Source organism: Microtus pennsylvanicus, chromosome 7 (assembly GCF_037038515.1).
Source record: "Microtus pennsylvanicus isolate mMicPen1 chromosome 7, mMicPen1.hap1, whole genome shotgun sequence".
NCBI lineage: Eukaryota > Metazoa > Chordata > Mammalia > Rodentia > Cricetidae > Microtus > Microtus pennsylvanicus.
In genome coordinates this window covers 78115444-78138943 of record NC_134585.1, presented here as the reverse complement: position 1 = coordinate 78138943, position 23500 = coordinate 78115444, and the positions used below count along the sequence as shown (strand labels likewise).

The 23500-nt window shown below is 39.2% G+C and overlaps 1 protein-coding gene across 1 annotated transcript; it reads left to right on the top strand.

Annotated features, from left to right (window-relative positions):
• The first annotated feature begins 1466 nt into the window (after positions 1-1466).
• Positions 1467-17659, top strand: LOC142854848 (guanylate-binding protein 2-like). Its single transcript, XM_075981200.1, has 11 exons — positions 1467-1614; positions 4956-5166; positions 5634-5761; positions 6589-6698; positions 9605-9801; positions 10149-10391; positions 11816-12096; positions 13333-13545; positions 15166-15268; positions 15503-15696; positions 17030-17659. Exons 2-11 carry the CDS (start codon positions 4977-4979, stop codon positions 17138-17140), a joined length of 1770 nt encoding a protein of 589 aa, XP_075837315.1. The 5' UTR covers positions 1467-1614; positions 4956-4976; the 3' UTR covers positions 17141-17659.
• Positions 17660-23500: the final 5841 nt, after the last annotated feature.

The following is a 23500-nucleotide window of genomic DNA, read 5'->3' as shown; positions in this document are numbered from 1 at the left end:
TAAATGTCTATAAGAAGGGAGTTAATTTGAAGATTGTTAGCTGACACAGTCACCCAATGATGAGGGCATTGGCTCTGCATGGACATTTTCAGAATAAAAGCACCACAAAAAGAAACTGTCAGAGTTGCGGGTCTCATCACTCTCGTGGAATATAGAAACACAAAAGTACTTTCTGTATAATTTTTTTCACTGGTGCTGGCATTGAACTTAAGGCTTTGACAGATGTAATTCTGATGATACTTAACTTATAGAATAACGGCAGTGGTATAGTGTTTCCTCAAAATATTTTTGAGTGGACATTGCTATCGTGGGGATTTGTTGAAATGGCTAACTCTTGTAGCTGGAAAATTAAGAACTGGGCCTGTTTTCTGATTTGTGTTAGGTCAGACAGAAGTTTTAAGTGCTGGTCTATAGGTAGATCAGCGTGAGGGTTAATTGAATGTCTCCCAAACTTCAAATCACTGTTTCAGTTGCTGTTCACAGCCCCGGGGCAGCTTGTCAATGCCTTGACCATTCCCAGCCTGGTGGGATATTTCAAAGGCTCACAGATATCTCAGATTTAGAACTGGCTTTCCTAGACTTTTCAGACATTATTTACTTTCGGGGGTCCAGAGAAAGGACTCTGGCTTACTTAACTGTAAGGAAACAGGGTACAAAGAAGACTGGAGAACCCGTCCCTCAGTTTAGAAACAAATGTGCTGCACAGGCTGGAAAACTCCCAGTCCCTAAGCTAGAAATAAACACAAAAATCCTTTTTGTTTACCCTTAAGTTCCACATGACTGACAAATATTCAACAGGTGCTAAATTGTTGGGGGATGTTATATGCTGACAGATTATAATGATAACAGGTTTACTAGTCCAAAAGGAGAGAAAACCAGCTGATTTCCAGCATTTGATTTGTTTAAAAGAACTCAGGCTCACTTTCACTTTCAGTAATATTTTCTCTCCCTCCTCCCTCTCTCCTTTCGTCTTCTCTCCATTCCTCCCTCCCTGCTACCTCTCTCTCCTTCCCTCCCCCCTCCTTAACTGTTCCTTCTAACTCCACCTTTTTATTTCTTTTCTTCTCTATTCTTTTGCAGTATAGAGAAGGTTTCTAAACAAATTCGTGTCCGACTCTGAATTGCACAATCTCTTATTGCCTTTGGGCAGCTCAGTGGGGTGGGCAGCTTCACAAAACAAACACTAATGGACCAAAGAGGACAGGAAGGTAAGAGTGAGTGACTTCAAAACCATGCCTTCTTCAATACATGCATCACCTTAGGTTTCTAAACATCCACAGAAACTTTGGAGTTAAACTGTATCATTTGTAAGTCTCTAGGTGAGAAACCCCCTAAAGGCATCCTATTAGCACGCCCTTCATTCCTGTAAGTGGTTGAGTTATTTTTCCTGTTCAGTGTTATTTTTTTACTTTCACTTTCATCTTCTAAACACTGCTGAACCATAAATTCTCTGCTGAAAACCCCAGAACTTCTTAGGCTATTGCAGAGGGCAGAGGTGTCACAGCAACTGTGAGAGGGGACAGAGGGCTCAGCAACCAGACTCACAAGCAAAGCAGACAGCATTCGACACTTCACACAGGCAGCTTTCTTTAGCACTAAAGGATTTTGCTTCAGGTAAGACAGAGGTGGTAGTGGGAAATCCTGTACCAGATTGCTGCATTGCCCTCAAAAGACCTCTTTAAGGGAGGCTGAAACCTAGACAGGCGTGAGTGGAACAGGAGATCACTTGAAAGCAGGGTTGGTTGACAGAGGTAGTTTTATTGTTAGAGCCAAGGTCTCTACTATGTAGAGTTAAATAGGCCCTGGTAAGGGAGAGTCCACGGAGAGGGTATGTATAAGTCTTTGAAGATTGATACTGCATTCGTGGGACGATTGTAGATCATCTTTATTGTCTAGTGAAACTCAGGTAAAAATCCCTTTACTTGTCGCCGATGTCTGCCTATGGGTAAAGTAAGTAAGACTGCTTGGAGTTTGTAAAAAGAGACAATTCTCCCAGTGATAGTTAAGGAAATTATAAAACCATTGTATATTTTTAAAATATGTATGTGTGTATTTACTCTTTGAAAATTTCATATATGTAGTGTGTTTTTGATTGTATGTATTCCCTATTTTTTCCTCCATCTCCTCCACCCCAGCCCCCAGCTCTTTTCACTTTAAAAATTCCTGTCCTCATTGAGTCAGGTTATTGTGGGTCATTTGGGCATGTGCATAAAGCCATCTACTGGAGTTTGGGTAAATTACCAGGGCCACATCACAGAAGAAAACTAACCATCTCTCCCTTAGCAGTCAGTCATCAATGCCAACAGCGCCTAAAGTACACCATGGGACTCCCTGAGCCTCTTACCCATCCATAATAGAATTTTGGCTGCTGAATTTTATGCAGGTTTCTTTCTTTCTTTTCTTTTGTTGTTGTTTATTGAGGCAGGGATTTTTTTATGTAGGTCAAATTGTCCTGGAATTCATTCTGTAGTCCAGGCTGGTTTCCAACTCAGAGATCTGCCTGCCTCTTTTTCCCAAGGGCTAAGACTAAAGGCAAGTGCTACCACTGCCTGGCTTTATGTAGGTTTTTCTATAAGCAACCACAGCTACTCTGACTTCATGAGTTCAAAGACCCTATCATGTTTCAGAAGATACTCTTTCACCTTGAAGCAATGACTGTACTCCATGTATATTTTTGTTATAAGTACCACCGTGCATTGAAAGGAACCAAAACTTTAGGAGGAATGCTCAACTCTAAGGCAACACAGGAAAAATGTGAGGTGTCTCTGGAAGAATCTGTGGCGGGGGAAAGTACCGCAGCACTGGGGATGTGATGGAAGTCTGACAGCCAAACACAGGATACAGATGAAAGAGGCTCAGTGAACAAAGGGGATAAACCAATCAATAAAATAAAGAAGGATCATACAATCATACAATGTTCAAAGGCACATAGAATAAAATAAATACCTAGGAGTTCGTACTGATGTAGCCAAATGAATGAATGAGTGATTGACAGTAGCAATACTCCTAATCTCTGTAGACCTCCAATTAATAAGTATGTGGCATGATAAGAGTAGACGGTCATCTTAAGCAAACATTATACTGGTTTTATTTTTTAAGTATGCATTATTAGTAAATGCTAAAAATAAAGACTAAAGCCCATGAAGTATAATAAAATTACATGTGCTGAGTCTTAGAGTCTCTCCAAATGGAAACTTCAAAATTTTCACTTTGTTTTTGCTTTCACACTTAAAAAAAAAACTATTTCAATTAGTGTACAATGTAATGAGCTTCACTGGGACATTTAAACCAATATATTTTAATGTTTCATCCATATTTGCCCCCTAAATATACCATATCACTCCTATCCTCAATTCTCTGGTGCCTTTCCTGTCCCCAAATAGTTCCTATCAAGCTTTTACAAAATGGTGTATATGTGTGTATGAACATACACATGCATTTAAGAGTAAAATGTGTGATAGTCTGTCTTTGTTTCTCTTGTCATGTTTTTTCCCTTTTTTCATCCATTACTATCTCTCTCTTCTCTTTGGAATTATTCCTCCTTTCTCATTCTTGCTGTTCTCACTTTCTATGTGTCTGAACACATATTTATAAATATGCATTTAACTATATATTTAAATTTACATTTCATGTGTAAGAGAAAATATACAATGTTTCTTTTGCTGAGTCTGGGTAATTTTGGTTAACATGGTGATCTCCAGTTCCATCCATGATTCCTGCACATGATATAACATCATCCTTTCTTATGGCTGAATAAAACTCTGCTGGGTATATGTACTATGCTTCAGTTTTCCATTTATCTGCTGATGGACAGCTAGGCTGGTTCCACAGTGTAGCAATAAAATGAAGATGCAAGTATCTTTGTCTTACAATCCTTTAGACACATGCACATATATTTATATACATGTAGGTGTAGGCATATATACGTACATGCATACATACATACATACCCAGGAGTGATATCTGGTCATTTGATAGTTCTAAATTTTTGGACACACTCCCATACTGCTTTCTACTGTGGCTGCACCACGTTATATTCCCACCAGCAATGCATAAGGGTTCTCTTTCTCACACCCCTGGAAACACTTGTTATTTGTCTTCTTTAGGCTACACATTCTTAGGGAGAGACGGGAACCTTGATGCATTTTGAACTTGTATTTCTTGGGTAACTAAAATCTTAGACATTTTCCCAAAATATTTATCTTCTATTCAAATAGTGCGTTTAAATGCAAACTAGTAAATAGTTCTTGGCAGGTAGCACCTTAACCAAGAGACCATATTCAAAAGAGTATTTTCAGAGCAAGTCATGTCAGCATGTCAGCGTCACTAATCTTTAATTTGATCAATGAAGATCACAGAATATCAGACTTGTAACCTTTTTGCCCAGTGTGTACCAATATAATTTCATACTATCATTATAAAACAACTAAAAATATCACTGAAAATACTTCACATTATAAATGTGATACACTCTTCTAGGATCTAAAGTAATGAAGGATAAAGAAAGAACAAGGATCTACTGAAGATGAGGGGAAGGTAAAGAGATGTGAGGATTAGGGAGGGATCCTGGATCACATCATAAAGCAGAAAAAGGACACCATCAAAATCTTATTTAAGAAAAGGAGGATGTATAAGGTATGCAGCTTTAGAAAGGATGTTATAGAAATGCTGAAAGCCTAGTCAGTCACTCCACTGAGGCTATGTAAGATACTAGCATTGGAAAAAGATGGAGAAATGGCATATTCAGCCATTTGAACCCACTTTATATATAACTTTTCTGGTTATCTGTGGACCTCGATTGTTTGTATTTAAATGAAAGTAGTGTCTAGCATATAGGACAACCCAAAACCTTTAGAAGTGTGCAAAGAACACATTTCAAAGGTGGAAAATTTTAGCACATACTGTTTTATTCTTCCCATTGACAAGAAATGGCTGTCCAATTATCTTCTCCTTAGAGACAAAAGAACACGCTAGACATGGCCTCAGACATCCACATGCCGAAACCCATATGTCTCATTGAGAACACTGAGGAGCAGCTTGTGGTCAACCCGGAGGCTCTGGGTTATCTGTCTGCCATCAAGCAGCCAGTGGTGGTGGTGGCCATTGTGGGTTTCTACCGCACAGGCAAATCCTACCTGATGAACAAGCTGGCTGGGAAGAATGCAGGTGGGTGAAACCAACACAGCTGTGCTGGGTCCCTTCTGTCCACCCATGTAGCCCGACTTTTAAAAGCAAATGTGGGGAAAGAATGTCAGAAAGAGGGAAGAATGTTGAAAGGATAATGTCTATCCACTAGTGCAATTTCTCTTTGATGAATTATCGCTACTCACTGGTTTTTAAACAGCACCTTTGTTTCCAAATTTAAAGTTAAATGTATATTTTAGAGAAAGAACAAATACATTTATTGAGAAAGTTAACTTCCTTAATGATGAATTAAAAAACGTTTATTAGACTGTCCACATAGGAGGAGTAAGTGTCTAACTGTAAGGAATGAATGCATTGATCAGTATTCTATTTCTGGGATAGTAATTAAAATCAATATTTGAAGTTGTTTTACTCTTTCAAGTGTAACTCAACACCAAAAGCACCGTTACGTACTCCCCTCTCCATCCCATGCCCATTCTGCTTTGCAGGCTTCTCTCTGGGCTCCACAGTGCAGTCTCACACCAAGGGCATCTGGATGTGGTGTGTGCCTCATCCCCAGAAACCAGGACACACTCTAGTTCTGCTTGACACTGAGGGCCTTGAAGATGTTGAGAAGGTAAAAATAAGTCTTTCAGATTCTGCTTGTAGCTGGTCAATAGCTCAGCTTGAAGAACCCATTTCACTCCTGGATATATGCTTCTAAATAATTAAATGAATGTTCTATTCTTCAAGTTGTTCTAAGAACCAAGAATAATGAATCAGCATTTAGATGATATTATAATAATGATAGATAATGATATTTTAGTCTTTTATTTCTACACCAAATATTTTGGTTGAAACTGCTAATGATATCATGAACTTGCCTGTGCACATTATAAACATGACTGGCTATTCAATGTGGAACCCTAATAAAAATACAATGTTAGAAATTTTCAAAAAATTAATAAAATATATTTTAAAAGAATGGCCACTTTTACAAAGGACTTCCAGTAATAGAACAACAATGTAAGATCTGCAACAATTCTTTGTTCAGGGAGAATCATCTGTTACTCTTCCCAAGTTTTATTGAGACCAATAAAACTCTTATTGAAGGACCTTACTTCCACTAGTGCTAACACTAGTGCTAAAATGCCCCTTACCATACAGAGTATGTCCGGTAAATAAAGCTTAGCGTTGCCAGTTTAAATAAGATGATATACATCCATGTGTATGAATGCGTGAAGGTCACTCACACTTAAAGGTCATAATGGTGATCAGTTACTAAAATCTAAACTGGCACGAATTGAATATTCATAAAATCATCACACAGATAAAAAGTTATTATGTAGTAGAAACGACTTACTCTTGATGCCATAGCTAATGGGATACAACAAAGATTCATCTTTGGCTACGTGAGTTGATGGAAAGTTTCTTAGTTACTCTTCTTCACTCATTGGCCTGTAGGGAGACAACCAGAATGACTGCTGGATCTTTGCGTTGGCGGTCCTCCTCAGCAGCACCTTCATCTACAACAGCATAGGAACCATCAACCAGCAGGCCATGGACCAACTGCAGTATCCTTTGGGTGTGGTCTAGAAAAGTACTAAACCTAGGAAGAGCAGCTTAATTATTTCATCAGGTAGACAGGCAGGCAAAAACCTTACTAATTCTAAGTCATTAACCAATTCTTTTATACTTATCATGTGATTTTTGCCTGTTTTCACTACAAGTTCAGACTTATTAAGTCACCCATTGCCTGCGGTACATTGTTGAGAACATCACTAATAGGTCAATATTCTGCATTTGTCCAAATCCTCAACATGATTTAGAACCCATGTACTCAATAATCACTATTATCATTATCTCTAAATGTTACCTATCTCCTGACTTCCCACAGAATGCTATCGGTAATATTTATCCTGCAAACTCATAGTTTTTGCAGGCTTGTTGCTGCTGCCTATTGTGCGTTCACCATTGGGGGGTTAGGTGGGTGAGAAGATGCGGAGGCGATGACACAGACCTAGAAGACTCCAATACAGAAGCTCTTTATTGTAAACAGGTTTTGGGTTTTTTTTTATGGGGTTAAGAAAATTAAGCTGTTGCAGGAATGTTTCTGGGTGGTCCTTTTGAACCTGGCTCTCACTGCCGGTGTGTTGTGATGGGCTAGGAGCGCAAGTCATTACTTACCCTGCCTTTGATCCTCTTACCAGTTGCCTTGGCCAATTTTGCTTACTCATCATGAGTTTTCATGTGCTTGCTTGTGCTTATGCTATTGCGCTGCTTCACAAACTCATAATCTGAGATAGTGATTGCTTTTTAGTCTGTACCTCCAGTGTCAGTCTTCTCTGTTTCTCCAATCAGCTCTCAGTCACTTGTTCATTGGAAAGATGACCTTCTTTGAAACCAGGGCTCTCAGACCACATCACCGTTCTTTGTAGTCTTTTATCAATCCTTCAGTCCACACAGCCTTATTTTGCTGAATATGTTAACCCCTACTGTTTGGAGACTGGTAACCAATAGACACGGGTTTCCACTATTCTCCCCCAGTTCTTTTTCCTTGTGTCCTTAGCCCCTACCTTCTCAGTACCCACCCATGTCATTATCAGTGCTGCAAGAATTTTTATGAGCTTAACTTCGCGTGTCATGCAGTATTCTTTCTCATATCACTGTGCTCATTCAGAAGTCATATTATCTCATCTCGCAGCAGCATTTCAAATGTCAATTCTTTCCTCTTCCGAGCCACTAGGTTCTTGCGTCTAGAATTTCAAAATTCCTAATATTCTACTTTCCTCTCTGGCAAACTATTCCATTGCCTGTGTGGACTCTGAATAGTGCACCTTACTAGTTACGGCACTTCTCATTCTCTAGGCAATGTCATTCTGTCTGAAGGGCTTCTGTGCACCTGTGTTCCAGTGACCATCAAATATTTATTTACAGCTGTGACTAACTTCAAATGTTTATATCATCATATAGATCTTTAAGAGATAATTTAATCTCAAAATTTACAAAAGCATTTCCCCAACCGTTCCCAATTGTTCCACAAAGTTGCTATGATCAAAACATTAGAAATCACCTTGATCTTTTCACTTGTATTCTAGAAAGTATTAGTTCACGTGTTTTAAACTCCATCAGCAAAACTGCTTCCTTAGACCAACCTCCTCATCTTGTCTCCATTGTCTCTTGTCTGAGCTTTGCTTGTTCTGTCTCAAAGACCAAGCTGCTCTTCCCTGACAGTCTTGACTCCTTTTGGAGTCTCAGAAGTGTGATCTTTTGAAATATTATCATATCTGTCTCCTCTACGCTCAAAATCCATCACTAGCTTTCTACTCAGTAGAAAACATACTTGAAACTTCCTACTTTGGCCTTCAAAACTTGCCTGTTCCGGCAGTTATTTCTTTAGCACTTGTACCCTATATACCGAAGTCCATACACATACATGTCAGTTACACTCATATTTTTATATCAAAGGATTTCTGGCAACTACCTGGAATGTTCTCCAAGTAGAAGTTTCAAAGGTATTATTTGTGCATTTTTGTGCAAATGAGGCGCCTGCTAAAACCTGAGGTATCATATTTCTTGAAACTTGAACCAGGGAACTGAACTCGTGTCCCTTGCAGGAACAGTAACTGCTTCTAACCACTGAGCAATCTCTCGAGCCTCTCCACTCGAGCTTTCACAAATGACTCTTCTAATTCTTGTAGATTTCTGCTAGTCAAGGACTTTAGAAAGCACACGAAGTTCTCTGAGTAACTAGACATAGACAGTTATTCTCTAGTATTTTCGGCTAAGGCCTTTTGCTGCATCAAAAATGGTAGTAAATATCTGAGAATTTAAAATTTTTATTTACTTGTTTTTTAATATTCATCTGCTACATTGTAAGCCCTATGATGGTAGAATCCTTTCATTTATTTTAAAAATTATTCCCTGGGGCTGTGCCTGATTCACAGCAGAGGTTCACTAGATGTTTGCAAATGGCTGGATTCTGTGAATGAATGAGCTAATGTCCTAGTTTTCTTTCTGTTGCTGTGGTGAACATTATAACCCAATGCAACTTGGTGATGAAAGAATTTGTTTGGTTTACAGGTTACGGTCTAGCATCAAGGGAAATCAAAACAGAATTTGAGAGGCAGAGACCAGAGCAGAGGCAGAGAAGGACCTCTGCTTACTGTCTTGCTTCTTGTGGCTTGCTTGGCTACTTTTCTTATACAGTCAGAGACCACATGTCTAGGGATTGCACCACACACTGTGGTTTCTTGCATCAATTAGTAATTGAAAAAAAATGTCCCCACAGGCATATCCACAGGCCTGACTGAAAGAGGTAATTCCTCAGTTGAGGAATCTCCATTTGTGTCAAGTAGACAAAAACTAACCAATACAGCTAAAAACAAAAACAAAACATTAATTTGGGGAGGCACTGGCAAAGTGTTTATCACAAAAATGCTGAAGTTGCTTTTATAGTTTTCTTAATTTAACATCTCAGCTATGTTACAGAGCTGACTGATCTTATCAAGTCAAAGTCATCGCCTGAGCAGAGTGGGGTGGACGACTCGGCTAACTTTGTAGGTTTCTTCCCAATCTTTGTGTGGGCACTGAGAGATTTCTCCCTGGAGCTGGAAGCTAATGGAAAACCTATCACCGCTGATGAATACCTGGAACACTCACTGACCCTGAAAAAAGGTACCCGAGTTTGGTGGAATGTTCTGATACGAAGAGAAAACAATTTCATAAATGCCGTTTCTGCTTGGTTGACCAAGGTCTTGATTTTATAAATTTGTTATCCTGACAGTTGTCACAGGAAATGAAACACAGCTTCCCTGAATCATTTGAACTCCATTTGAAATTTCACAAGCTGCTGCTTCTTAGCGAAAGGATGTTTCCTTTCTCTTTCCTTTAAGTTTGTATCACTTGTCTGTATTAGGTGTTTTTCAGCTTACATAGGCTTTGTGGAAGTTATGGAATTGGAAGTATCATACATTGAAGTAATTCATTTGAAGTTTTACTATATCTAATTTTCAATTTTTCAGGATCTGATGACAAAATTAAAAGCTTTAATGAGCCTCGGCTGTGCATCAGGAAGTTCTTTCCAAAGAGGAAGTGCTTCGTCTTCGACAGGCCTGCTCAGAGGAAGTATCTTTCCAAACTAGAGACAATGAAAGAGGAAGATCTGAGTGAAGAATTTGTAGAACAAGTTAGAGAATTCACCTCATACATCTTCTGCTCTTCTGATGTCAAGACTCTGTCTGGTGGCATCATAGTCAATGGGCCACGTAAGTCACCTCCTCTACTTTCTACCTGAACTTCTCTTCTGCTCATTGTAGGATACTAAGTGATGCTGTCATTGAAAATGTGGTGTGTTTATCGCATGATGGAATTTACTTGGGAACTAAAGCCATTTCTCACCATCTCATATCTGTAATAGCAAAAAGGAAAAAGAGAAACGAACTAGAATCTAATCCAACCCTAGAGGTTTATTCCTATCACTCATGATCTCCACTTAAAAAATATTAAAAGTCAGGAAAGTGAAAATACCATATTTGTGGAGTTTGCTACTTCAAACTTTCATGTACAGAAAAATGTTTAGTAGTGATATTAAAAATCTAACTATTGTGTTTAATGAGGGGTAAAGAGATGTGGTTTCCATCCTCCTTCCTGCACAGCATGATAAAAGGATACATAAAAGGAAACAAACAAGAAACCCCAAAATTCATAGTGATAAATAATAATTCATATAATTAATAAAACATAAGGAGTTGCTACATGGTAACAAGAGGTCTATGCAAGTGGGATCTGAGTCCAGGGAGTCAGAGAACACTTTAGTTTCATAAACTCAGTGAGGTGAGAAGTTAGAAATGGGTAGCAGTTACCCAGAAGGACAGACGGTAATGCTCGAGGTAGCAGTGCAACAGACGGAGGCCCAAAGGAGCACACAACTTTCTGACTTCAAGAAAGTAAGAGTCAGGCTAAAAGAAGACAGTGGATGGGAGAGTCCCCCACTGGAAAGGTCTGCAATGGTGATATCCTGAAAAGACAGGAACATGATTTCCAGAAATTTCAATTGGTTCTAAGTTCTATGGAGGATTTGGCAGGCAGGAACTTTGGAGGACAAAGTAAAGTTTTCTGGTTTACATGCCATACTCTCTGGAGTATTCTGCATACAACACATCGTTGTGCTATCAAGGAGCAGGGTAGAATACTGGAGTGTGATGCTTTCAATCAATCAACAAACTATGAGCAAACCTAGATATTTTGCTTATCTACTTACATCTCTGTGGAGGAGTGTCCGGGATGTTACCTTTATACAGACTAGAGAAAGGACTAGAATGATGAACCATTTTAAAAACAACTACAAAAAAACTGGCATCAAAAGCAAAACTGTTACTTTGGCTATTAAAAAATCAATAAAGAATAAAAGGGTAAATGAATGAGAGGGAAAAAACGGAGTGAGAAGAAAGAGGAAAGGGTAATAAAGAAACAAGGTTTGGTATCATAACTTTTCTCTCCCAATGCTAGAAGTTACTCAATCAAATGTCTAACTTTGAAACAAATGAAGAAGAGTGAAAAAGAGGATTTAATATCCTCTGGATCTTAAGGTTTATAAATTATTATGCTGTTCTTGTTTCTCAGAGAATCCTGAAAACTGTACAGTGCTTTTTCTACCAAATGACAGCCATTTTCTTGACTTTTGTAACAGGCCTACAGAGCCTGGTGCTGACCTATGTCAACGCCATCCGCAGTGGAGAACTACCCTGCATGGAAAATGCCGTCCTGACTTTGGCCCAGATAGAGAACTCAGCTGCAGTGCAAAAGGCCATTGAGCACTATGAAGAACAGATGAATCATAAGGTCCAGCTGCCCACAGAATCCCTCCAGGAGCTGCTGGACCTGCAGAGGCCTATTGAGAGTGAGGCCATTGAGGTCTTCATAAAGAATTCTTTCAAGGATGTAGACCAAAAGTTCCAGAAGGAATTAGGGGTATGTGTGGTACCCCAAATCATAAAACAAAGAAAAACATGGGCCTTTTCTGGGATGAGCATTGTTCAGTGATACCCCATGATATGCAGAGATTTGCAATGGTTATTGAAAGACTAGATTCTTCTGGACTTTGATAAAAAAGCATGGCACTATAACTAGTCACATTTTGCACACACACACACACACACCTACACACATGCCATTTTTGTTAGTTTCCCCACTCTGGAAACAATAATCTCAGTCACTGAGGGAATTAATTACACAAACTTTGCATTTACAAAGGATTATTTCATTTACTTTTACATAATATAACATTTTTATTCTCTGAGAAATTTAAACATAATGTGTTTTTAATCATACTCACTTCTAACCTAGTTTTTATTGTTCAGGAATACACTGCTTTTATGCTCCCCACTCGTAATGACAAACCAATTGTAAGAATGTTTACAAACGCTTTGCCATTTGATCAGTGGCAATGCTTCTCAGATTATCAAGGCTGGATTCCACAAAGGACAAGTGGTTTCATTCAGAGGTTCTGACAAAACAGGGTAGTCTATGTAAACAAGCAATTGAGTACTCTCCAACACAAAGGAAATACAGGAGTTAATATTTAGTTGCTTGTTTGATGTCATATGGAGAGCTAGCTCTTCTGTTATCCTTTCCAAACACAGAAAACTCATCATGTCATCTTCAATACTTTCATTGGCTGTATGGTGAGAAAATATAGGGAAACATTACATAGTCAATTACCCTTTACTGAGTGTTTTTATAGAGCCTCTGGGCTGAGTATTCTGTATCAGCTCATACAGTCTGAAAAGAAATGTCTGGGATTGGTGGTGTTACCCCATCCTTATAGACAAGGAAACCTTAGTACACCTTAGTATACTAATGACATGTTCATGAAGCCACAAAATGGTGGGTTCAGGAAATCTACACAGGCTGGCCTAGGTCTAATTTTTATAATCTGACATGCTTCTTTAATTAGTGACTTCAGTAGACAGAGGCTTCCTGTGAAACAGTGTCTGTGCTCTGAGAATATCTCTGAAGCACGAGAAAGGGGAGAAGGCCTCTAGGAAGCAAAATAGGAAGTGTCAATTTCTGTAGCCAGCACCTTCCTCAGGAATACCTTGGATCTCACAATGAAGTGAAGAGCATGACCCCATTTTGACATTCTCCAGTGGTCTCTTGTGTTATCTTCCTCCTCTCAACCATCTGTGTGATTTTCTTCTTACCCAGGCCCTGCTGGACGCCAAGCTAGAGGCCTTTATTAAGAAGAACATGGACGTGTCATCAGCTCGTTGCTCAGATTTGCTGGAGGATATTTTTGGACCTCTGGAAAAAGAAGTAAAAGAGGGGACATTTTCTAAACCAGGAGGTTACTACCTCTTTCTTCAAAAGAAGCAAGAGCTGGAGAAAAAGTATAACCAGATTCCTGGGAAGGGGCTGCAGGTAAAGCCAGTAGTTGGTACCCTGCGAAGGTGCTTCGTGAGGAATCTCTATTGAATGCTAATGAGAGCAAGGAAGGTGCCATGGTGTTGCAGGAGAGTGCCCTTGTCTTACATCCATCTTGGCAGAGAGCAAAACAGGAGACAGATAGCATCTTTCTGCTTGGAAGCACAACAGGATATCTCAGGAATTTTTGCGGAATTCGTTCATTGATTTATTTGGCTTTGTGTGACAAGGGCTGCTCAGGTTGCTAGAGACAAGAGGATAAACGAAAAAGGAAAACTAGTTAAAAGTTATGGTCATTCAAAGTACTTGGACAAATGACCTTTAGCTGTCAGCACATAGAGGTTTCTTCTCGTAATTCTTACATCCTCACATAAACCATGCATTATCAATATGTCATAAAGAGAAACAGAAATGAGGCAGAGCGAAGGACAAGACTCACTTAAGATCACACAGCTAAGGACCAGTAACTCTTGAATGCAATGCCAGCTAGTATCATCTGTATCCCTCAGTTCCAGACTGCTCCGTGCTAATAATAAAGTTTAAGATTAGGTTTGACTTTGAATTACTTACAAACATCAATGTCTTTTAAATGGCTGAATATTTCTTTTTTTCTTCTGGACAATGAGTCACACAGGAAGACCTCAGGGCTGCTGTGGTGGCTCCGCCACCTACTTATTCCCAGTCTCTTCCTTTGCTCTCTAGAACATTAGTCCAGGGACTCTATCTATGAGCTGCATTCATGCTCTGAGATAGCAGTTAGAGAGTCAGGATTTACTTCAAATTTATACCTTGAAACAAAGAGAAGCAACAAAAGGACAAAAGAATAGCACATCAACTCCTTTGAAAATTTCTAAGGCACACCATGACACTTTTCTGATTGTATACCTTTCATAAGAATTTAATCCTATGGACATTCCAGACTTACAAGAGATACTGTATTTTACTATTTTGATAAACTATGAGGTAAAGATTTAGCAAAGTGGTTAAAGAAACTAGAGAGAAAGACAAGTGGCTATGTAGAGGTAGGAAATTTCAAGCAACAGAACAAGTTCATAAGAGTAAATTATGTGTATTTGAGGGTCAACAAGAAACCTGATGCTCTGGGAGATGGTGAGCAAAGATTAACAAGAGGTGAAAAATGTCACAATCCAGACAAGGTGAATCTTGAAGGACACTGAAAACTGCTTGTTGCTCATTCTTAGAGCATTGGAATAATAGGACTGTTCTTAACAAAACATGGCAAAATTCTGGCTACTGTGAGTTGAATCATCTGCAGCAGTCAGGAAGCAAGACTTGGAGCTGTGAGATTTAGATGCCACAGATGACAAGCAAAAGACTGAGGTTGTAATGTTTGAATCTAGAGCCAACATGATCAATCAGCTCATCGTCACATAATGTGAAGCAACCAAGAAAAGAGATCAAAGATCCAACTAGTTTAAAAGATTTACTAGTTGCTAAAAGATGGGGCTATGGAAAGTTTAGGATTTGGGGAGGGGTCTCTAAGTCAGTTTTAGGTTCATTAAACATAAGAAGCTATTTGAATTGCTACTTAAATGGTAACACGAATGTCAGTTAATAGACACATTGGCTTGTCTTCAACTTATTCTATACTACCAGGCAGAAAAGATGTTGAAAAGGTACTTTGACTCCAAGGACGATGTGGCTGAAACACTTCTAAAGGCGGATCAGTCACTCACAGAAGCAGCAAAGGAGATTGAAGGTGAGAATTGCTGAAGAAACTTCGGTGCTTGGAAACTCTTGCCACATTTAGCAGTAGTGGTCCATGTGATGTGGGGTTCCCCTCTGTATGCTGTGAATGTGTTGTTATCTTTGGTCAATAAAGAAGCTGCTTTAGGCCTCTGGCAGGGCAGAATAGAGCAAGGTGGGAATTCCAAGATAGAGGAGAAAAGAGTCATAAAATTTAGTGTTTGGATTCTGTGCTTTTTCTTCTCAGTGGAACGAATAAAGGCGGAAGCTGCTGAAGCTGCCAACAGAGACTTAGAAGAGAAGCAAAAGAAGTATGAGCTGATGATGCAGCAGAAGGAAGAGAGTTACCAGGAGCATGTGAAGCAGTTGACTTTGAAGATGCAGCAGGAACGGGAACAGTTAATAAGAGAGCAGGACAAAATTATATCTCTCAAACTTCAGGTACTTGGTTATATCTTCTCAGTAAGTTCCTGTGAGCCAATCAAAAATAAGAGCATCAGGGGACTGAAAAAAAAAAAAAACCCAGCTTAGCAGCTAAAAGCACTTATTGCTCTTATAGAGGACCCAGGTCTGGGAATCAGCACCCTGCACAGTGACTTACAACAGTCCATAACCCTAGTCCCTCCTCTGGCCTCTGCAGATAGTGCACATATGTGGTACATTTACAAACACCGCACGCAAAATCACTCATGCACTTAACACAAATAAATCTGAAAATCAAACAAGAAAACCAAAACATAAGCTTATCAGGCTGAGGTAAGAGGATGACTGCTTCAAGTCAGCCTGGGTTATGACTCTTGCCATGCCATAAATAGTTCAGATGCTGTAATACATTTCCCTTCCCTCACGACTTATCTCTAGCTGTGAGTAGTAAGAGCTGCTTATGGGTGGATGAAATCCTTTATTAGGATATTCACAGACAGTGGCTAGGAATTACTCAGTGCTACTTACATGTCTCCTACTTATTTCCATTTAACAACTCAGGTCTCTTATTTTGTGCTAGATGAAGACATTGCAATTTTATCAAAATACATGATACAAGATACAGCTTATTTTCTTTACTAAATGGAACCCATTTCATTTCTGCCACACCTAATATGACCTTGTGTATTCTAATGAATAGCGAGAGTCCCTAACCATCTACCCACTCAAGCACATTGGTTAAGTACTCAAATTACAGTGCTGTCCTGTTATTCATGAATTCCTCTATATCAGTTCTGAGTCTCAGTGATATCCCAGAATAACCCACTAGGCCTGCAGACCACAGTTGCTTCAGTATATTTCTGTCATCTCTCTGTGTTATTGAAATTTTGGACATGTACTAAATCCCCTGATTGAATAACTGCCCTGGTTCTGAATCAAATAGTAACCTTTCACTTGGTTTATACCCACCTTAGATGTGTTTGAGAGTTCAAACAACACAAACCAGAGATAAGGCAAGAAAGAAGAGAGAAGCTATTGCTTTTATAGAAAAAAATGTATTTTACTAAGTCACAGAAGAGTTGTGGGCCACTGGTGTCTTAGCAACTGTTAGACAACATTTCTTAAGCTGGAGAAATCATAGAAAATTGATCAGCTTGAGGGAGAGAGAGAGAGTAAGAAGAAGGAGGAAGAGGAGGAAGAGGAAGAGAAAGGAAAGGGAAGTTAAAGAAAGAGAAGGCTTCAAGAAAAACACCAAAATTCCTCCAGAAAATAATATAACTATCAGAGAGTCTGTGAGACACTCTGTGAAATGTGGGAAGCTGTCTGAGTTCAGTCTCCATCTCCATTTTAGGAACAGAAGCGACTTCTCAATGAAGGATTCCAGAATGAGAGCAAGAAACTTCATCAAGAGATGGAGAGCCTCAAGAATAGCAAACCATCTGGGGGCTGCACCATACTCTGAAGATCTGAGTTTTGAACTGCTCTGCCAAGCAATCCTTTATAAAGGAGTACACTGACTGAGAATCCGCAGCATTTGAAGCAACTGCTGTTAAACTCAACTCATGTCAACTCAAAATCACCTGTAACGCCAGGCTAAGGTCCCTGTCTGACCCCTGGGCAATGTCAGAGGACGTCTCCCTCTGTGCAGAATGCCTGTATGAACAGAGGCTCTGCCTTCTGTCTTTTAGAGGTCTTCTTGACCTGCACCATCCCCAGCTTATACATGTTTCTCCTTTACAATCTTATCTTTTCTTCTTTCCTACAGTATAGCATTTACAATCACAGAGCAGGCAACTTTCAATTAACTCTCAAAATGAAGTCCTTTTCAATTCTCTGAGGACTCTAATTTTTTCCCTACAGCCCTCAAAAACTAAACCCTACCTCTATTTCCCCTTTTATTTCCCTGCTGTGGCATCATGTCTTGAAGTTTCTCAGGATAAATGTCTTATAAAAGTTAATAAAAAGTATTAGCCCACTGTAATTGTTTCAGAATATCTATTTAATTTGTACTTTGTTGTAAGAAGGCTGATAGTTAATTCCTGGCTGCTCAGACCCAAAATAATCACTCAGAAACCATATTATTTGCAATACTGTTTGGTCAATAGCTTAACCGTATTTCTGGCTAACTCTTATATCTTAATTTAACTCATTTCTAGAAATCTGTGTATCACCATGTGGCTGTGGCTTACCAGGTAAAGTTCTGTCTGGCTTCAGCTGGGCTACATGGATTCTCTCTGACTCTGTCTCCTTTCTTCCAGTATTCACCAGCACATGCTAGTTATTTGTTCTGTAATGTTGATTCTAACTGGAAAGAGATAGAATTACATTATAGTATTAGTTGCATCTGTTCTGATGGCTAAATCAAGATTTTTTTTTTACAGCTAACAGGTGGGCAATGCCTTTTGGGTAGCAGAACAGGAGAGTTTACTGTTTGACACTGGAAATCACATCTGGGTAATGAAATCTTCAGCTAATTAGAGTTGATAGGTTGACTCATACACCAAAACTTTCCTTTATTCAAAGTGTGTATTATAGCGCTGGTGATGTAGCTCAGTCAGTATAGTGCCTAATAAGCATGCACATGAGGATGAAAGCTATGAGCAGAAGCAATCTAAGCTTCTTGTCCATCATTCTGCAAGAGTAGCAAAACCAGTAGGCTTAGCTGCAGCTTTGCTAAAATTCCTTTCAAAGCAGAGTAAGAAAGAATACAGAATGTTTTTGGAATGTTTAAAATTTTTTACTGATAATGATGAAGGGCATTGTGAGCCATGTATTCAGACTAGAGTCTTAACTCAGAAATGTATCAAGCACTGAAGCTTAGGTCCATGGCGCCTCCCAGGAGGGAGTAATGGAACCAGGAGTTTCATGCTTGGGATGATATTGTCTTACCATACATCACATCCTGGACAAACTGAGCAGTAAGACAAGGTATTAGCAACTGCTTACAGACCAGGATCTATAGCAACAGACTGCTAATTGCCTCAGTGGGACTTCTGAGGAAACTGCAAGTAACTGAGGTCGTACAGAGAAGAACAGGGGTGTTGGTTTGTTCAGAGATTCTGAAAGGGAGGGATTGGCCACCACTGGGATCTCATAGAGACTTAGAGGCAGGCAGAGGAATTAAAAAACCACACAGCAAAAGGAAACTTCATGTATTTTTCTTGTTAAAGGCTGCTGCTGTGGAAACGCTGAGTGGGTTAACCATCAGCACAGCACCTAAGGCATTTGGCTAGTGAATATATGTGTCTGGTTCTAGTGGGCAGTGAGTTGAGAGGAAGTTTTCAGTTATTGATGACAATGATTTTCCATAATTTCCACAGACTGCCGTCAACTTTGTCTCTGCCTGGATATAATGGTTAGTATTGTTTGTCAACTTGGCAAAGTCTAGAATCCCCTGGGGGGCAAACCTCTGGGCACATCTGTGAAAGGATTTCAAGACTGGCTAATTGAGTTTAGAGCACTCACACTGAATGTGGGCAGTATCATTACATTGGCAGGAATCTCAGAATGAATATGGGGGGAGGCTGGGCAGGACTCCAGAATCTGTCTCTGCTTCCTGGCTGCTGATGCAAGGTGCCAGGAGCCTCAAACTCCTGCCACCATGACATCTTCTCCGTGGTGGACTGTATCCTGTAATCAAGAGCCAAAGTAAACCTTCTATTCTCCAAGTTCCCTTTGTTAAATATTTTGTTGCAGCAGAAAGAAAAATAACTAATACAGAACATTGGTACCCACAGGGGCACCATTGCTGGGGTCCATCTGACCATGGGTTTTTTAGAGCATACCAATTATTTCGTGGCCTTTCACGGCATTCAGCTGCAGACTAAATTACACATCCATGAAAGACTGTGATAAGCAACATTAAGCCAGTGTGCAGTTATTCTGTCATTTCATACAGAGTAACAGGAAGTGTATACGCTCTGATAAAAACCTGAAAGGCATGTCTCAGGCCATCAGCCACTTCTCTCTGTTGTAGTTTTCTAGAACTAAACACAAGGATGTCAGTCCTTTGAAAATGTAAACAGAGAATGTGACCATTTTAGAGAAGCATTTGGGACTTGCTCCAATCCATTTCCACATGTTAGTTTTGTCAAAGTTACCATGCTATCGTAGACATAACATAAAATATATCATTTAAAAAGTCTTAGCGATAAAATCTCTGGGCATGAAATACTGTGTGATGTCACAGCCCTTTAGTTTTAATTTTTCCAACCTTCTAAATAGAAATAAAGTAGAATAAGTTAGGAAAACCAATTAGTAGTTTATATTGCTCATTTCCATGCATGACTTCTGTTGCTACCTGGAACAGAACAACCTGGAGAAATTGTTGAAACAACAGGTCATTGGCCTTGGCGCCCTGACCCATGGCTTTTAAGACAAAAGACCGACTGACACATGTGCTCCTGTGAAGTCGCACTAGCTTTCCTGCCTTACCTTGTCGTTTTAGAGTTACCATGAGAATTCAAACCAGACCTGGCACAAAAGTCCTTCAGGAGATTCCTGGATTCATCAGGGACATGTCCCTGTCCACTACTCCCAATGGTGTTGGCATGCTTACTAAAGAAATATTTTTAAAGATTTTTTGTACATTATTTTCTATTTATTTATTTATTTATTTATTTATTTATTTATTTATTTATTTATTTATTTAAGATTTCTGCCTCCTCCCCACCACCGCCTCCCATTTCCCTCCCTTTTCCCTAGTCAAGTCCCCTCCCTCGTCAGTCCGAAGAGCAATCAGGGTTCCCTGCCCTGTGGGAAGTCCAAGGACCACCCACCTCCATTTAGGTCTAGTAAGGTGAGCATTCAAAGTGCCTAGGCTCCCCCAAAGCCAGTACGTGCAGTAGGATCAAGAACCTATTGCCATTGTTCTTGAGTCCCTATACACTAAGGATAAGGAAGCAGAGAGGGAAATCAGAGAAGCATCACCTTTCATGATAGCCACAAATAGCATAAAATATCTTGGGGTAATTCTAACCAAGGAAGTGAAAGATCTATTTGACAAGAACTTTAAGTCTTTGAAGAAAGAAATTGAAGAGGACACCAGAAAATGGAAGGATCTCCCTTACTCTTGGATTGGGAGGATCAACATAGTAAAAATGGCAACTCTACCAAAAGCAATCTATAGATTCAATGCAATCCCCATCAAAATCTCATCAAAATTCTTCACAGATCTGGAGAAGACAATAATTAACTTTATATTGAAAAACAAAAAACCCAGGATAGCCAAAACAATCCTATACAATAAAGGATCGTCTGGAGGCATTACCATCCCTGACTTCAAACTCTATTACAGAGCTACAGTATTGAAAACAGCTTGGTATTGGCATAAAAACAGAGAAGTCGACCAATGGAATCGAAGACCCAGACTTTAACCCACAAACCTATGAACACCTCATTTTCGATAAAGGAGCTAAAAGTATACAATGAAAAAAAGAGAGCATCTTCAACAAATTGTGCTGGCAAAACAGGATGTCAATCTGTAGAAGAATGAAAATAGACCCATATCTATCAGCATGCACAAAACTCAAGTCCAAATGGATTAAAGACCTCAATATTAGTCTGAACACACTGAACCTGATAGAAGAGAAAGTGGGAAGTACTCTACAACACATGGGCACAGGAGACCACTTCCTACGTATAACCCCAGCAGCACAGACATTAAGGATTTCTTTGTGATGCCATTTTCAGTTATACTCAATTTTTAAAAATGGTTTAATTTTTGTTTTTAATTTTGTGTGTGTCTGTGTGTGTGTGTCTGCATGTGGGCATGTGTTTGTGAATTCTGTTTGCAAATTATTTCTTTTTACCATTTATGAATAAAGAAATCCTGTGCACAAATATTAAAGGAAAAAGAAAAATTGAGGTGAATCACAGGTGATTTTGAACACTAACCACAAATCTCTTCCAGGCTTGAAAAGGGTGCCCTAGTGGAGTCAAGAATAGTTGTGATCTGCCTGGCATGGGTGCTGAGAACAAAACAGGGTCTTCTCACTGCTGATCCCCCACTCCAACCCTCTCAGTTATCTTCATATTGTTTCTCTATGCATGCCATAGGCTTCCTGTTTTCTCAAAATTTACTTCATATCTGTACCAAGTTAATTTCAGTAATCAATAAAGGATACCAATGCTATTTTTTCTTCCACTTTGTGATGCTATTTTATCAGATCAGAATCTGTAAGAGTCACAATGCAAGATTATAATTGTTTTTGAATCATATGATGTCTCAAAGCTTCAGAAACACATATGTAAATAATAGTATAGTGAATGAACAGGTTATATTTAGAAATATATGTATAAATATATACATAAAGATATCTATCTACCTACATATCTATCATCTATCTATCTATCTATCTATCTATCTATCTATCTATCTATCTATCTATCTATCTATCTATCTATTTTCATGTAACAACAGTCATTAAAAAAGAGGACTTGAATTTTAAAAACATCAAAAAGGAGTATATAGGAAGGTTTGGAGAGAGGAAAGGGAAGAAATAAATAACATGATTTTATAATATTCTCCAGAATTAAAGGATGTTGTAAGGGCCTTATTTGTTGGTTGTTGAGGAGGAATAGCAAGAGTAAAGAATAATTGTTAGAGTCAAAGTCAACCTGTGAACCCCACCTGGCCAAGGACAAAGTAACTTCCTGGAATGCTGTGAGCTGTAGTTCTTGGGAAATAACAAGCCACATGTTTTCACTCACCTAAACAAGTTTATTTTAACCAACTACACTGGATGTGCTTCATCACATGTAGGCAGGAGCTATGTCAGGACATATGCTTCTCCCTGATTTGACCTGATGAGAAATGCAATGAATTATGGGTTTTGTTTTTTTAAACCCCCACAAACTATGACTCACGGCCATTCCCTGAAAACCCAGGGATGGTGGACCTGTTCAGTAATACTACCTGGCCAGTATTAATTAAATCTTGCTTCAAGTTTACCTCAAAATTATGGAACTGGCTTTTCTCTCATGGATTTGGAGATTAACAAAACATAAGAAAAAGTTGAAGGACTAAAACTAGAAAGGAAAGACCAAGAGAGCTAAAGTGTAAAGGATCAAAACATGTGCTTTTGATTCATGCACACTTTCATATTTTCCCTTTTTCTTCCTGCTTTTAAATTTGAAGAATAAAGAGAATGAGGAAAAGGAAGAGTTAGAGAATAAATAGAACAGAAACTGGAAGAGGGGAAGAGAGAAGGAAGGGAAGAGGAGAGACAGGTAAAAAAGAGAAAAGAAGGGAATTGAAAGGAAGGGGGAAAGAGAGGAAAGGAGGGGAGGAGATGAGGGGAGGGAGAGGAGAGGAAAGAAGTGGAGGAGAGGAGAGGAGAGAAGAGGAGAGGAAAGGAGAGGAGAGAAGAGGAGGGGAGGGGAGGGGAGGGGAGGAGAGGAGAGGAGAGGAGTGTAGACTTACTTGTCAGAGAACTGAGTGCCTAGAAATGATTTCCTGATTCAAACAGAATGTATTTTTTTTCTTTCGGTGCTTGAGTTTCTGTGAAGAAATATTTGTTATCCATATGTTATGCAATCCATGTGAAGCAGCCAGCATTAATCTGGAACATCTATATTCTACTAGGGGCTTCTCCTAAGAAAATAGGTACGTAAGTGCCAGGTGCTGGGTTAGATGCTGTGTGTATAAAATGCCCTTTGGACACGCTTGCTGCATGTCTAATGGAATCACCCAGACAACTTAAGTGTATCTATGTTAACAATTCATAAAAATTATGGATTATGTCCATTTCTTGCTTTCTTAAACTACCCCAAATCTTCACTTTGTGGGGTCCCTCCCCAGACTAGAACTTTTGAGCCAAGA

Excerpts from the sequence above, each read along its gene's own strand:
- LOC142854848 (XM_075981200.1), top strand. The coding sequence starts at position 4,977 with ATGGCCTCAGACATCCACATGCCGAAACCCATATGTCTCATTGAGAAC. Across the intron at positions 13,546-15,165 it reads TTCCTGGGAAGGGGCTGCAG|GCAGAAAAGATGTTGAAAAG; the intron begins GTAAAGCCAGTA and ends CTATACTACCAG. Across the intron at positions 15,269-15,502 it reads AGCAGCAAAGGAGATTGAAG|TGGAACGAATAAAGGCGGAA; the intron begins GTGAGAATTGCT and ends TTTTCTTCTCAG.